General features: G+C 41.9%; 2 protein-coding genes across 6 annotated transcripts; both read right to left on the reverse strand.

The window, feature by feature from the left end:
• Positions 1-1,663: 1,663 nt before the first annotated feature.
• LOC119119401 (rho guanine nucleotide exchange factor 7) lies at positions 1,664-6,502 on the reverse strand. Of its 3 annotated transcripts, XM_037245727.1 has the most exons (12): positions 6,248-6,495; positions 5,953-6,161; positions 4,911-5,028; positions 3,906-4,052; positions 3,665-3,751; positions 3,508-3,595; positions 3,213-3,349; positions 2,982-3,128; positions 2,691-2,777; positions 2,517-2,592; positions 2,365-2,441; positions 1,664-2,094 (listed from the first exon to the last, which is right to left on the reverse strand). In XM_037245727.1, exons 2-12 carry the CDS (start codon positions 6,048-6,050, stop codon positions 1,975-1,977), a joined length of 1,182 nt encoding a protein of 393 aa, XP_037101622.1. In that variant the 5' UTR covers positions 6,051-6,161; positions 6,248-6,495; the 3' UTR covers positions 1,664-1,974. The 3 variants fall into 3 exon arrangements, with proteins under 3 accessions (XP_037101622.1, XP_037101624.1, XP_037101623.1); XM_037245729.1 differs by having other exon boundaries at positions 3,508-3,562; positions 5,953-6,502; XM_037245728.1 differs by having other exon boundaries at positions 4,914-5,028; positions 5,953-6,494.
• A 271-nt stretch (positions 6,503-6,773) lies between these two features.
• On the reverse strand, positions 6,774-13,198 carry ttll10 (tubulin tyrosine ligase-like family, member 10). 3 transcript variants are annotated; one of them, XM_037245723.1, is made up of 13 exons: positions 13,054-13,198; positions 12,471-12,644; positions 12,129-12,372; positions 11,914-11,995; positions 10,939-11,057; positions 10,733-10,853; positions 10,151-10,236; positions 9,528-9,717; positions 8,728-8,899; positions 8,478-8,618; positions 7,702-7,818; positions 7,529-7,622; positions 6,774-7,458 (listed from the first exon to the last, which is right to left on the reverse strand). In XM_037245723.1, the coding sequence occupies exons 3-13, from the start codon at positions 12,361-12,363 to the stop codon at positions 7,220-7,222; spliced, it is 1,596 nt and encodes a 531-aa protein (XP_037101618.1). In that variant the 5' UTR covers positions 12,364-12,372; positions 12,471-12,644; positions 13,054-13,198; the 3' UTR covers positions 6,774-7,219. The 3 variants fall into 3 exon arrangements, with proteins under 3 accessions (XP_037101618.1, XP_037101619.1, XP_037101617.1); XM_037245724.1 differs by lacking the exon at positions 12,471-12,644 and having other exon boundaries at positions 9,528-9,714; XM_037245722.1 differs by lacking the exon at positions 12,471-12,644.
• Between the last annotated feature and the right edge of the window lie 228 nt (positions 13,199-13,426).

Below are 13,426 nucleotides of genomic sequence, written 5' to 3' on the forward strand. Positions count from 1 at the left end.
AACTTCAATTCTATGTTTACCTGATGGGTTTGTGGATTATTTTATTTCAAAGGTTCTACCCACCCCCGATTGGCCCTCCAGACGCTTCTTCCATTGGTGTGCGACAAGTGCGAGTTGAGAGTTGAAACAACTGTCCTTCTGAGGGACTATCAGTCCAAAGAGTCACAGGACACTGCCAAGACTTTAAATGAGCGCGGAATAAGGGAGGTGTTTGCTCGGGACACGGCTGACAATGATCATTTGGTCAACCATCATCAACTCTGTGAAGTAGGTAAGCCACAACAGACTCGGAAAGAGCCAGGAGAACATGAACATATGAAAGTTTTTGTTTGCTGAAGATATTTTACGTTGAACAGAATTGAACATGCTATTTGTTAATTTCACCATTTACAGTATGACTACATTGGGATCACTACTTTTGTTTTCTGTGTCAATAGTCAATCGTATTGCTGCACGTCATATGGATGTATCCACGGAGAAAAGGAAACAGAAGGAGAACATTGTCTTTCTCAGCTTGTGCCGAAGACTAAAGAAAAAAGCTGAAATTGTACGTTAAATAATCGTGTGCATTCTGAGACAGACAATCGCAATAAATCCCTTGTGTATCTTTCCCTCCAGAAAGAAGGGATCGTGACATCTTCTTCTGGCCTGCTCAAAGAAAAATCTGCTGATGTGAACGTGCAGGATATTTTGTATTCAAACACCTTGCCGGGACGCCAAAAGAGACGAGCTCCACTTCCTCCCATGAGTGTATCCCAAAGTGTTGCCAACAACCTCAGCAATTTCAGAGACTCACAGGTCTGTGGTAGGCTAATGTCGACACACCAAGAAAATCATGGTCTGAGGATTCAAATATTGTTTGGCTGCAGAGATCCACTGCATCAGACTTAAGAAGAGCCAAGAGGAACGCCCCGCCTCCTCCCTGCGTGAATAAGCAATCAGACATTGCTACTGAAGGTGAGATGACATCAAGAGAAGAATAGTAGTGGTAGTCTACTCCTTTGTTTACATAGAAATAAAAAAGAACAGACTTAAATGTACTTAAATACAAAAGAAAAAAATATATACTGTCAATTATACAAAACTAATTTTGATTGGTACTTGCAAAATAAAGACACAAAACACAAAAACGGATCGCTTGGAAAGTAATTGTGATGCTCAACTGAGAAGAAATATAATATTATGAACTGATTAACCCCTGCCCCCTCAAAAAAATTCAAATGGGCTACTGATAATTAATAAAATATACATTTCCTATGTGTCTTTTTCCAGATTCAACTGAAAAAAAAAATTAAAACAAGAAGCTGGTGAGATTTCGGCTGTATCATCAAACGTTGATTGGCCATTGGAACTGTTACCAACAGATAAAAGCAAGAAAGTTGGGTAAAAATCAATCAATCACCTATCCATCAACCAATCACGATAGGACATGAGGAGGACCACTTTTCCACATTCACCGCTCTTATATTGTTTAAACAAACATTGAATAGCATGTATTGTGTGTGACTGATGTTGCCGACTTGCCATCCATTGCAGTCCGCTCATCCTGGAATGCGAATGACCCCTTCCTGTTCCTTTTCCCAAATGGGAGTTCAGACCAAAAATGTAAACTGTGGGTTTGTCAAACGCTTTGAGACTACCTTGAGAGTAAGGGCTATATAAATAAACGTAGTCATCTCATTTTAACATTAGTAATGTGATCACAAATACTGTATTTGGCTGGATGGAACTATATTAATGGAATCCCGACCAAAAGCAGTTGTAAAGCATGACAAAAATGAATATATTTTAAAATCCTTATTGTGTAACAGAAACAAACTAAATGAGATGAACAAACCATCATTCCTCCATTGTCCCTTTTTGATTCTGATTCTGTACATAATGCAGTACATAGGCGTTTTATTTGATCTCGACACAGTCAGTCACAGTCACACGGTCACAGTCACAAAGTGACACAGTCAAACTCTTCTGCATTCAGCTGTGTCCATTGATACGAGATTGGTCAGTCGCGATGGCCTCCTTGCGGCCCCTGTGCAGCTTTGGCATGATTGACGGTGCTGTGCGACTCACAGCTGTGTGGACGCTTCTCTCTGGCTACAGTAGAAGGGGAAAATCTTGTTGCATTTTACATGTTCACGCATAAGCTGACGTGTCTGGAAAGATGTGAATGTGTAGTCCCGCTGTCCCTACATCATTGCAAAACAACTTTGATATTAAGAAGACAAAGCAACTGGAATGTGTCATTTCCTCAAAAATGATATGTGAGTGCAAATACTATTAAGCATATCGTAGTACTCATCACATGATAAGCAATTTCAAAATGATGTATGAGCAATTGATGTTGAGACAACACGTCAGTCACACCTGCTTTAAATGAAAGATCCATTTCTGATAATCGTCCAGGCAGGTACACGAGAGCTGCAGAGGCTCCACCAGCTCTCCTGAAATACAAATAGTTATTGAATACAGTAAATACATCCTTGTGCATGTAACAAACGATAGTTCAGTTCACACACCTCTCAGCTCAAACTCAAATCGGCCGGGCAGAGATGATCGCTCTGTCGCTTTGACACCTCGACGGGGAAGCCTTCCCTTTTTTTTTTTTTTGTTAAATAGGAAAACAGTAAGTATTAGTATGACAAATGCTATCGTAGGTTTTGTATTGAGCATCTGGAGTCAACTTTCATTACCTGGTAGGTGATATTGAGTTGCTTGTTATCCACTGACAGCAGCAGGATGTCTTGAGGGAAGAGGATCATGAGTCTTTCTTGGAGACCCTGTAACAACAAAGCCAACTTAACTACAGTCAGTCATAGATTCCAATCATTTGAATCAAGTTTGTTGCAGGAGGGAAACACCTAAAACATGCAAGTTTGACACCCGTGCTGTACGGCGTTTTGTTTTTTCTTCTATTTTAGTTACATCATCATCACTGGACGAATTTTGGTCGACATTTGAAATGATTGCAGTAATGATGATACCTGTCTGTGTGTGTTGATGATATGGACCACTGAGATATATTCCGGTGGGCCCATGTGCTGTATAGGCAAACCCTCCCATTCCCATATAGGAGCATGCAGCAAGTATTTCTTCAACTCCTCTTTTTTCCAGTGCTCATCACAAGGTAGCTGCAGACACAACATACAAAGAATTTAGCAATTAAGGCTTCTTTGTCCTGTGCAGACGATTATACGTAATTAGATGGTCATTACAAGATAGGAGAGAGCACAATGCGAAGGGCTTGTTGGTTGAGTTATAGACTTGTATCTCCTGTCTTCTATGTGTTTCATCCATGTCTGCAACTCTGCAGCATTGGGGCAAATGAAGATCTTCGGGTCCATCATTGAACCTGTACAACACAAGGAACAGTACAGGTAAGATTTTAGCCGTGGTAGGTTTAAGTTTTTGAATAGTTGGTGTGCGTTGGGTTAGGGTTGGTTTGTTTTCATACATTTACCAGAACCAGGAGACAATGGTGAATTAGAATGGACCATGTTGCACACTTACTACTAATCTCAAACATGGGAGGTGACTGTGAACTGTCACTCTCCATGGAGATGACCTGAAAGGAAAGACCGGAAAGTGGAAGCATGCCCTGTGAAAAGAAAAAACAACAACATTTTGTTTAACCACTTCATTGTAACGTAAGGTCAATAATCAGTACCTCATAAGTGAAGTCTTGGTGTGTGTGATCCAGGGAGAGGAGCAGCAGGTGGAAAGAAAATAAAACCAGGAAATGTTCCCGGTTCTCCTGTGCAGAAAAATTAATGTGATTAATAGGACAAAAGCCAACAGAAAACAACACGAAGTGTACTTTTGAAGAAAAAAAAAAAACATTGCGTAATTTGTTCTGAGAATGCATTGGAAAATAGTCTTGAGTGTGCATTGTGCAAACTATATCTGACCTGAGGATATTTGCTGTGTAGAGCCATGAAGGATGAGTGAACGATCTCTCCATACATGTGAGCAGGTCGACCCTCCCAGCCTCTGATTGGCTGCTGGGAGTAGATCCTCTGGTGGAGCTCCCCTCTGCTCTTACCCCACAGCACCCCCTTGACACAAAAAAACGGAATCACACCACAAATCTTTTATCTCTCAGATTGGACCTGACTGACTTCTTGAGTGGAGCGTCAGCATGGTCGCCCTTGTGTTTAGGACTTTGGAAGCTCTTGCTTTCCAAAACATCTTTGTTAGGGAGAAGATCTTAAATTGTCCTTTGATGTAAATTGAATGGTTAGCTTGAACATGTGCCAATACACCTGTGAAATGGAGGACACGTGTACAAAATGGTGGGGTGTATGATTTTGAGAAGTTCTCAAACTCTGTGTTTCCAGGGACAGAGGAGAGTTTTTGTCCCCAAGCAGCACCCCAAAATCATAATGCCAAACAAACATACTTGCACACATACAGCTGAATGTCAGATTTATGTGATTCAACACAATTGAATCAGAACTTTTACTCAGCCCCAAGCGAAGATTGACCTTTCACCTGCACATTGCAAATAATTTTGTGGACTCAAGGGACCCCAGTACCACTGAGTCAGAGGACTATACACATACTAACTAAATAAATACTACTCATTTTGTTTTTGTATTACTTAGCCTTTAAGGTTTATAGCTAAAAAAAATTCAGATAGTGGTTGTGTACAGTACACATGTGGTGTCATGTTACGCAAGGCTCTTTAATGAATTCTTCCGTCCTTCTTAAATTCTAGTCCAAGTATTTCAATGACCTTTTCACTTCCTGTAAACTTTGAATCACAAAGGAGTGCTGAGCGAGTCATCAACCACCATGGAAAACACTGCATTGCGTTTGTAACCTGAGTTTGTGGAAGTCGTCTTCAATAACGGCGGTCGCGTGAGCTGCCAAAGTCTTTGTCATCACAAACACACAGACGCACGCAGACGTACATTATGAGTGGGATGTCGCTCCAGTTGTGGCGCGGAAGTATAACGTGATGGCGGCTGCTTGTCGTCTTTGCTGCTCCTCACTGACAGCTGAAGTCTGGTCTCTCCCAAACTCCACACCCTAAAAACAACAACATTCAGAGCTGTGAACAAACTCACTGAGGGAGTGGGGAGGGGGGTCAATGGGTCAGTCTTGCGCTCTCAAAACACAACATTGAACTGACTGTCAAGAGCCTCCTGATGGTAGACATAATCAGATTACAGACTTCACACACACGCAAGCACGCACACACACACACATACACACACACATACACACACAGACTAGCGACCGCAGTTGCAGATTAGCTTCGAGTAATCGTCTAGTCTTCAATTGAACAGGGATTTGTCCCATCATTGTCAGTAATGTATTAGTGGCCTCCATGCTTGGCTATTGTATTGTTCTAATCTCCTAATCACATGAGTGCTGCATCACTGAGCGCCGAAGTTTGTTCTGCGTCAATATGAAACAATTAGGCCATGTTGGTAAACTGCAAAGCATATGAGGTGTTGCCCTGCTCATGGTTGGCATGACGCTTGAAACCAGGGTGTCATATCACAACATTACTTCGCAGGAATGGCGGATGCAATGAAAAGAAAAATATAATAATGGCAGAAGTACACCCTCCTTGAAAAGTCAGCTTTTACATTGTGATGTTTAGAAAGAAAGACGGAAAAGACTATGTTTTCTAACAATTCGGGTCAGCATTTTAAGAGATGAAGAAATGGGCCTTGGCCTGCATCCTTCAATCCTTCTGTGCTACCCCTTGATTAAAAAAGTGAATACTCCTGATTTAGATGCTAGGACAACACTTGTACATCACTTTGCATGAGGCAATGTAGAGAAGAAGGGCAAAGAAAACCACAACGATTGACACTGACAGACACATCGCTAAGGGGATTCCTGCTCACTTCCTCTTGCGCAACGTGAGCCAAGCCACCCCAAAGAAATTTCTTCTGCACCAAACATAACTTGCCATTCTTTGTTAAAGTGTATACATCTTACCCTAGATGGTCTCCAGAGAGTTCCAGGAGCTCAATCTCATCAGGACCCACCTCGTCCACGCCGGTGTGCCTCTGAGTCACACTGCAGCATCCCATCATGGACAAAGTTTTCACCTCCTTTCTGTCAGATCCGCCACAACACGGCCGGCACCATCTCCCCACTGTGTGTTTGCCACACTCCAAGCAGGCACAAACACATACAAAAAGGGCCTAAAAGAGGATATTGGGCAAATGAGAAGAGGAGGAGGGGCGACTGCTAATCTCCAGTTCCCCCTTTTTTCCCCACCAGCACATACTCTGTTTCCACAAAGCCCGGCTCATCAAAGGTGTTCAGAATCAGGCGTCTGAAGAGGAATTGAAAAAAGAAGAAAAAAAAAATGGTGAAGCACAGTGTGGTTGTTTGTTCCTTCCTGTCAGCTGCCTCGCACTTGTCTGGCACAAGCAAGCGCCTGCCAAGAAAAAGACTCCAAACTCTCTGGATTGTTGTGTTTCCATGCTACTTCCCATTCTGATTTCAAAATGGGATTATTACACGATGAGTCAGCAAGCAAGCCGAGTTAGTTGGGTTCACAGCAACTTGGACAGAAACGTCATGCCTGCACGCTGCTTGTATGAAGTGACTCATGTCACATGACCAAGGAGATAATCATTCCAGAAAATAAATATATACATTTAATACAGTGTACTGGTATTTATCTGACCTCCGCGTTTAGCCCAGAATAGGATAAATTGATGGACTTGTGTATAAAATAAACTTTTCTTAAAAACCTTCCCTCTGGAGTAATTAACATGAGTGTGTCATTGAAGCAACCTCATAGGTGGTCTGATTATGCAGTTTTTATTTTCTCTTTTTTCATTGGCTGATGGTACAGTCATCCCTAAGCCCTATGAACTCTGCCTAGCAACAAGTGGCACTCTAAGGAAAAAGCAATGCTGTATATACAAGACATTTACTAACATTTGTTTTATAATAAATTATGAATGTGTAATTGTGTATAATTTCTGTATTTATTCATTTACAAGGCAACTTGAGATCTAAATAGCATAATGAACCTACATGCATGACATGTTTGCAAATGTAAAGTGTACATGATTTACGTACTTAAAAAAATAAACTTGAGGTTCATCGAAGAATATACTAGTTACTCACTGAACATGCAAATATTTTCTATTTGTTGCATTAAATCAGTGTTTCAACGCATCCTCACATGCATGGTGATGCTGCATTGCGCATGTGCTCATTTTGATCTCCACATAACTATGACGGTTTAAGGTGGCGACACTTGAAGAGCTGTCAGAAGATGTGTGGGCTGTCTCAGTTGCGTTGTCCCACGTACCCGTCTGGGCCTAGTCTTTTGGATTTTTCTTGAGACTTTGTGGCTCTTTCCAGTGTTGTCGGAATGCGAGCCACAAAGTCCGTTGTACAGGAGTACAAACTCCCTCTGACAGGCCAAAGGCAAGATCCGCTGTCTCAGACGGCACTTGTTGAAGATCTCAAGAGTTAAATCTGAAGAGTAGCATCAAAGAAATTACTCTATGAAAGAGGTGAACGTGGTGTTAACTTCAAATGAACATACCCAGTGTCTCTGCTACAGTGCTGGGTATCACCTCTTTCAGCACCTTACAGTTGACATGGAGGGCTGGATTACAGTTCATCTCCAAAAGCCACACCTTTATTTTTTAAATAGCACACATGGTTTTTAAACACACACAAACAAACATGCTTATTCTCGTTGGATGCCTTTCCCACCTTGAAGTCCTCGTCCACCAAGAAGTCACAGCCAATCAAGTCGAAGAAACCCAGCCTGCGGTCCAGCTTGTGTTTGACAGCAAGGAAACACTGTGTCATCATCTGCTGCATGTACTTCTGAAGCACACAAGTGGCAAACGACCACTTTGTTAAATGCGAAACTGGACATACATCATTATAGTTGAATAGAGACTAAGCAATTGTGTTGATTGCATCATTGGCATGAAGACGTATACTGTAGCGTGTCATTAGAATGAGACAATTTGTTGATACGATTAATAAATATCCTTCATATTTGGATAGCGCTTTCACAAAAGCTGCAGCTGTAACTAAGCTCTTTACAGAATATATTGAATAAAATAAAAGAATACAACAGAACAGTGAATAAATATATTTACAGTGAAGCAGGTGTTTGTGAATACAGTGAATAGGGTCTGTCCATGTGTGTATTTTTGTGTGTTTAAAACTGTGCCCGAAGTTCATTACTTAATTCATTATTATTATTATTATTAATATTATTTATGATGTGCGAGAGGGCAGATTTGGACTCAAATCAGAGCAAAAAATATCTAGAAAACTACTTACATTTCTGATTTAAAAAAAAGGTAAACATGAATTGAGCAGAGTCATTATTATCACTATCATAAATCTTATCATTGCAGTATTATGCATCCTCAGACAGAAATGAGCTCTTGCCATCACCTCAATTAGGAGCAAGTTGAGCCTGACTGCTAATTGGTCCCTGTGAGCTACCAGACAACAACAGCCGCACTCACTGTGAAGGCGCCCAGCACCCAGTCCCTTGGCAGATCCTTTGCAACCTGAAAGCAATCGTTAACATAGGCGTTGAAGCTCTCCATGGACCACACGGTCTCCTCCTTCATGCGACTGTACAGAGGGTTCTTCTTCTGCATGTACTGCAGGTTGACAGTAGGGGGTGTACACATACATCATTTCAGCTCTTACAGGAGTGCTAGGACTTTTGCTGCCATTGTTAATGTTGAAGCTCACACTATCAGATTGTACCTGATTGGTCAGGTGGGCTGAGAGATTATTGGAGCTGGGGTCATAGTGGTCACAGGTCAGTCGGATGTATCCGTGGCGAAAGAAGACCATGTAAGGTGACGTGCAGGCTATTAGGAGAAAAGAGCGCACGTCAAACTTCTTCCCTCGTAACAGCAGCGGCCTCTGGATGTAACTGCACAAATGCAAACATCAAAACATAACATGAACATTTTCCATCTCCAAGACCATCACAAATAAATGCCATGTTTGAGCAATTAACATTGCATTGTCACAGAGAAGAGGCCATTTTCAACAGTCAACACTGTAATTTGTCTATATTTAACACATCATGTGGACACTGACCAATCGTATTGATCTCTAAGAAATATTTAATTGTCACCAAATCTTGATACAGGTTTACGAAACCCAACAGTGACGATATGAAGATAAGCAGGGATGCACACACTATTGTGAGGCAATCACATCTACTGTACCGCTAATAGTTTCAAGACATTAACTGCATAAAACATATAATCCACTTTGATACTACACCACTAAAACACCATCTGAGATCGTTTATATCTTAGTTAATAAGGGATCACTTCCAACATAGAGGGTTAGAAAAATACATACACATCACTTTGATAGGGTGCAGTATGTAATTATGCTACTGATACACAACATATGCTTAGATGGGGACCACCTCGCGCAATATGTGGTGTGAAAACGTGATAAAATGAGCAAAGAGTGTATCTCAAGGCTCAATTGCATGCAGGACAAATACAAACTTGAATGTAGAAGATCTGAATGTGTGTACTCACTGTTGGACAATGTAAGCCTGAGGCTGGCGATGAAGAGTCTTAGTGTTGGTCCGCAGGTCGTCCATGTGTTGCAGCTTCAGGGTCAAGGCGGCAACGTCTTCCATGCTCTTCAGTAGGAAGATTCCTCTGCCCTGGTTCAGACCAGTGGGCTTGCATATCCACATTTGACTGGAATTGATGTGTGAACCTGCTGAGTGCCAACAACAGACTCTCAGAAATGCTTGATGGAAAGGGTTTCATGTTTTATTCACTTATTTTAGGCAATGCCATGACGTGAAGATTATTTGGAACGTTCAATAACTAACTCTTGCCTTGATTTTGTCCAACATATTCAGTCGTTGTCTTTGTGTTTGTGCCTCAGCCTTGCCCTTTGCTGATTCGTCGCTAGGGCAACAGCATGTTCCTCAGGTGATTTTATCAGAGCCTCATGGGAGGTGAAGTGCATTATTTTTCCACTGTACACGAGACCATTGCCAAGGCACTTGTATTGTTAACAATGCCGCGCAAAGACAATTCAGTTTTTTTTTTACAGTTTGATTTTGGAGCCTGTCAACTAAGCACAAAGCCTGTTCACCCAGTGTCGTTTGCATGTATTGGGGAGAATAGATATATTGTATCTGTACCCTCCTGCTGAGCAAAGAAAGCCTCTCGCTCTTCCTTCACATCCAAACGGAAGGTTGTAGGAATAAACTCCTTCATTTTCATCTTCCTGTGTTGCAGAATACAGTTAGCAGTTAGAAACAAGGCAGCAATACTATCCGCTTTAAACTACCTTTGAGACTGCCTCAGAAGTACATTAAAGAAAACATTTATGTTTTTATGTGTAAAGATCTGAAATGGATGTCAAACGCTGAATGCAAATTAATGCCATGCATGTAGGAATTAAGTTAAAAAAATGTTTTGAGGTTTATCTTGACTGTTGTAATTTGCATATTGTCACTCATTGTCAAGCGGCAACTTCCCATATCCAAATCTGGTCAATTTGATACTTTTTCACAGTTGATAATATTGGAAAGTCCCGATGCAGGTCTGCCATTTTGACAAATGACTGACCAAATTATAGCATTGAAAATGGCTTGCTCTCTGTTGTAAAATAACTTAGCAATTGTTGCGTCAAACGACACAGAAGAAAATAAGCAAAACTTGGCGATTCCCAGGTTCAAATGGAAAAGGTACCCGTGGCTATTCACAGCAAGTCAGCTGACCTGAACACTCGGCCGTGGTTGACTTTGCAAGTGACTCGCTCGTACTCCCTCAGACTGCTCAGCAGGCCAATCTTGGTGGTGAGAACCTTGTTGTTGGGGATCTGATAAACCAGTTGTTCTCCTGGAAGCAACATGGGAAATGGCCACAATATGAACCCAGCAAAGAAGAAAGCTGTGTTATACTCATGATGAGCCCATCCCATCACCTTCTCTGAAGTTGCGGTACGTGCCTGGAGATTTGGTCTCACACCACTTGAGTTTGAAGTCCTCCCTGTGCTTGTTGTATGTCCTCTTCCATCCTCTTCCCTCACAGTAAGTGCTCACTCTGAAGGGCAGATGAGCGCCATCACGCTTAACCATTCAAGACATTGCCGTGAATGTATTCATTTATTTATTCATTGATCTTCCGAACAGCTTGACCTCACGAGGGTCGCTAGAGCATATCCCAACAGTTTTTGGGAAGTAGACAGGGCACACCGTGAATTGCTCGCGAGCCAATCGCAGGCTGTGAAGGTAATTTATCAGCAAGAGGTTAGACTGGAACTCATGAACCTGGATTTACACTGAGCCCATCAATGGGAGCCTGAAGTCGCACTATGTGCACCTAGCCCTGATACGAATAGCAAAAAACTGTGTAATCTTGTGGTGTTTTGAAGCATTATAGAAAGAAATCCCATAAAAAAGGGAACATTTTCAGTGAAATGCTGAGGCTCCACACAGCAAAAACAACAAAAAGAGAACCTAACCGGGCATACGCGGTTCATTGTACGAGACACTTCTGCATCTGCCCAAATGACAATAATGGGAAGAATCAACAGCTTGGAAATATCTCCCTGGAAGAGTCGAAAACATCACATATTTTTTTTTATCATTTGAACTTGCTGTACATATATAAAAAACAGGTGTCCCAATTTTTCTGTCCAGCCCCTATGGCTTGTCGAGGCACAATGAGCTTTCGACGGCTAAACGGACAAAATTAGCAGAATAATTTCGTCTGCTGCAGCCAGACATGGAGCTCTGTGTTGTAGACACCCGTCATCAATCAGCAACCCAAAGGCTCCTGCTCGCCTGCCGGTGAGGCAGCCAAGAGGACTATCTATCTGCCTCAAAAACTGACAAGTACAATTTTGTTTGGCTTGAAAAAAATGACGTAATGACGAATTCCCACCTCTGTTACTTACATCTCAGCACCATTGGCTCCTCCAAAGAAGAAAAAAGGGCCAGAACCTCTGTGCTCTTCAACATGCTGCACCCTTTCCTTGACTGGATAGGAGTACATTAGCAAGCACTTGAGGATTTTAGAATTAAGGATTTATGGAGGCGTGCACCTGAAATTTGTGCCAACAATAATAAAATATGTAAAGAGTATGATCAATGTGATGATACATGCACGCACCTGAGTCTCTGTCATGTCTCTTTTTGTTCAAAGCTATCCGGATCCGTCCCTTTTTGAATTGACCAGATTGCATCTCCTTCACCTGGACGGTCACCAGTCCCTCTACGACATCACGAGCAGGAGATAATGTTACTGCAGCCTGGTTGTCCTCCTCCACTTCTTTTCCTTGCTTGTGCACTTTGCCGTCATCATTCCGGGCCTCATTGCAGTGCTCCAACAAGCTCTCAGATGACATGATCTCAAGCTGAAATAATCAATAAATTTGATTAATAAATGCATTAAAATACATTGAATTCATTGGAAACATTAATACAATATTTCCTATGTGTATTAAATCCCCATCTGCAATGCAGAACATGGATAGAGATAGAGGTGAAAGGTCAAGTGCCCAATTCACAGTGGTGTGATCTATCCACTCATGGATTGCTGCTTGCCGTTCCTTATGAACCTATTTTGCGTACTTCAATCTTCCGCATTTACTGTTTCTGCTTTTGCAATGTGCGCACCTCTCCTCCACTGAATTTGAAAGGAATGAGTGAAGCCGCGTTAATTGGCCAGAAAGTTGGCTGTGTTTACTCCCACAACGGCGTTTCTAGCTGCACCTGTCTACAAAAATACCAAAAGAAAGAAAACTCCACCCATGCCCACAGTTAGTTTGTGCATTGCCACCACATTGCTCTCATAAATGTCCATTTTTTTTGCTGTCAAGCGAAAGCAAAAGCTTGGCCAAACGGCAGCTTGTGTTTCAAAAAACTCGTTAATCAGGTCATTCATACCTCAAGGCAACACTACTCTTGCATATGCATGTCCTCCATGTTATTTGTTTACATGGAAACAAAAGCAGTGCGATTTTATTTGGACTTTGAGGCATGTTTTCAAAACGTTAGCAATTGCATGTCAACAAATGGTATCATTCTACTCTTACCTTCACACTGGGGGAACAGCACAATGTGAGCTTACTGGTGGATATCCACTCAACGACGTATTGTTCCCAGTTCAGCCTCAACCTCCTCAACTACTCCGCAGACTCTTTCTCCACCTTGTTGATTCAACCCTCCAGCCAGGCGAGGCCAAGAAAACCAGCAAAGCCACAAACAGAATCAACTTGTTTGCCACACTGCCGGTCATCAAACCTCCCCCATCTCCTCTCCACTCCACCCTCACAAACAATCATCAGATTGCCCAATCGTGGAAGCCATGGCAACAGTTACCACTAGGACAATCCTTCCACAGCAACTCCACAAGAGTGTGTCTTGCACAGCCGCCCTGTGTTTAGTTAGATTCATTCAATATTAACT

The sequence above is a fragment of the Syngnathus acus genome, chromosome 2, assembly GCF_901709675.1.
Source record: "Syngnathus acus chromosome 2, fSynAcu1.2, whole genome shotgun sequence".
NCBI lineage: Eukaryota > Metazoa > Chordata > Actinopteri > Syngnathiformes > Syngnathidae > Syngnathus > Syngnathus acus.

What these genes read in the sequence shown, in the direction of transcription:
- LOC119119401 (XM_037245727.1), bottom strand. Translation starts at nt 6,050, where the DNA reads ATGATGGGATGCTGCAGTGTGACTCAGAGGCACACCGGCGTGGACGAG. An exon ending in CTCTCTGGAGACCATCTAGG is followed by an intron (nt 5,029 to 5,952) that starts GTAAGATGTATA and finishes TGTTGTTTTTAG; the next exon opens with GGTGTGGAGTTTGGGAGAGA. An exon ending in ATTTGAGTTTGAGCTGAGAG is followed by an intron (nt 2,442 to 2,516) that starts GTGTGTGAACTG and finishes TTTGTATTTCAG; the next exon opens with GAGAGCTGGTGGAGCCTCTG.
- ttll10 (XM_037245722.1), bottom strand. Translation starts at nt 12,363, where the DNA reads ATGTCATCTGAGAGCTTGTTGGAGCACTGCAATGAGGCCCGGAATGAT. An exon ending in CAGCCCACCTGACCAATCAG is followed by an intron (nt 8,619 to 8,727) that starts GTACAATCTGAT and finishes GTCAACCTGCAG; the next exon opens with TACATGCAGAAGAAGAACCC. An exon ending in GGGTGCTGGGCGCCTTCACA is followed by an intron (nt 7,819 to 8,477) that starts GTGAGTGCGGCT and finishes TGTGTGCTTCAG; the next exon opens with AAGTACATGCAGCAGATGAT.